Source organism: Pundamilia nyererei, unplaced genomic scaffold, assembly GCF_000239375.1.
Source record: "Pundamilia nyererei isolate P.nyererei 1_Seehausen unplaced genomic scaffold, PunNye1.0 scaffold00394, whole genome shotgun sequence".
In the NCBI taxonomy this organism is placed as follows: Eukaryota; Metazoa; Chordata; class Actinopteri; order Cichliformes; family Cichlidae; genus Pundamilia; species Pundamilia nyererei.
Window position 1 is genome coordinate 141649 of NW_005187795.1, and position 1624 is coordinate 143272.

General features: G+C 50.0%; 1 protein-coding gene across 1 annotated transcript; it reads left to right on the forward strand.

Moving 5' to 3' along the window:
• The first annotated feature begins 527 nt into the window (after positions 1–527).
• LOC106456535 (hemolytic toxin Avt-1-like) lies at positions 528–1260 on the forward strand. Its single transcript, XM_013915897.1, has one exon. It carries the CDS (start codon positions 543–545, stop codon positions 978–980), a length of 438 nt encoding a protein of 145 aa, XP_013771351.1. The 5' UTR covers positions 528–542; the 3' UTR covers positions 981–1260.
• The last annotated feature ends 364 nt before the right edge of the window (positions 1261–1624 follow it).

Here is a 1624-nt window from a genome sequence, read left to right on the forward strand (position 1 = left end):
TAAAGTTTCTTTAATTAATCCGTCACCATGTTTGATGTTGTGTACAGGATTCAGACCTCGGCCTGAAAAGTCCTCCTGCTCTGTTTGAGCCTTTTAGATTTGAGTCTTTGCAGCGTTTGGCCCTTAGAATCAATCCTCCCCTCAGGTGTGTACACAACATGAAGACATTGTTGCCTCGGTTCGACTCCACCATCGGACCAGAGTCTTTCTGTACCCGGGTCTGTGTGGGTTCTCTCCAGGTACTCTGGCTCCCTCCCACAGTCCAGACACCTGCAGTCAGTGGGGTTAGGTGAACTGGTAACTCTAAATCATCCACAGGTGTGAATGTGAGTGTGTTAGAGCTGTGGCAGACTGGCGACCTGTCCAGGTGTGCCCCACCTCTTGCCCTATGATAGCTCAGATAGGCTCCCGCCCCTCCGCAACCCTGATAAGGTTAAGTTGGCCACTGATGGATGGTCTCTGAGCGTGACGGTGCTTGTGGGTGCAGGTCTCTGCCGGTTGTTCAGGTGTGTTGCAGGTGTGAGGTGTGTGTAACGGCAGTGATGTCTTCCTGTTTCTCCAGCATGCACATTGTGAGCGGCTCCTGCAGCTCGCCCCTGCCTCCCACGCTCAGCCCCTACGAGAACGGCAACGCCCTCTTCATCAAGAAGCCTCACACGGCGTGTGGCTCTGTGACCGTCTTCACCTACGACCTCCAGCACGTGTCCACCCTGCAGTTCAACGGCAGGGTCGCAGTGATGTTCTCGGTGCCGTACGACTTCAACTTCTACTCCAACTGGTACGCGATGGGAGTCTTCGACATGGACAAAGCCTGCGACCAGCACCTTTACGACGAGATGTACAACAAGTCGGAGCAAAAGTTTGTCAGGGGCAAAGCCAAGGGGCCGAGTCTGACCTACAGGGGGGCCTACATCACTGTCAGGGCCACCATGTCCGACACCTACCAGCCCATCCTCAAGGTCGCCATCTGCAATAACTGAGGCCCACAGCCGCACCTGCAGTGTGCACCATTAATCCCACCTAACCCAGTAACACTGGGTTCACACTGCAGGAGACCTGCAGCTGATTGATCAATCAATTAATCAGTCATCAGTCAGTAAGATTCTCTCCTCATTTTATATCCACAAACACAGATTAAATCTCAACATTTATTTGAAATTTGGATTTCTTTCCCTGCCCCTCCTTCCTGATGACATCCAAAAAATGGTGAGCTGTGATTGGTCAGCAGTGTGTCTGTGATGTTGTCTGAACCCGATGTTAAACTTTTTTTCCTTCTCTTTATGTTTGACACAAACTTAACTTTTACTTTTGATGATGTCACTCAGAAATCGTCATGGCGACTGCATTACTGTGGTCCAGTGAGATGAAACCACAGAGCTGTGCAGCTGTGAACATGTGGATGAGATAATAAAGGCTGAGTGAGTCCTAAATGTCTGAGCTGTTTTCTTACGATAACCAATCACAAAGCAGTCTAAGGAGCTTGGGAAGAAAAGCGTCGGGACTTCTTTAAGTTTCTTGAAGACGTTTGGTCCGAGAAGCTTCTTCAGTTTTCAGAGCAACTAGTGCAGAGTCCAAGGTTTTAAGCCCTGTGAGAGTTTTTCTAAAGGGGTCGCTGACCCACTGT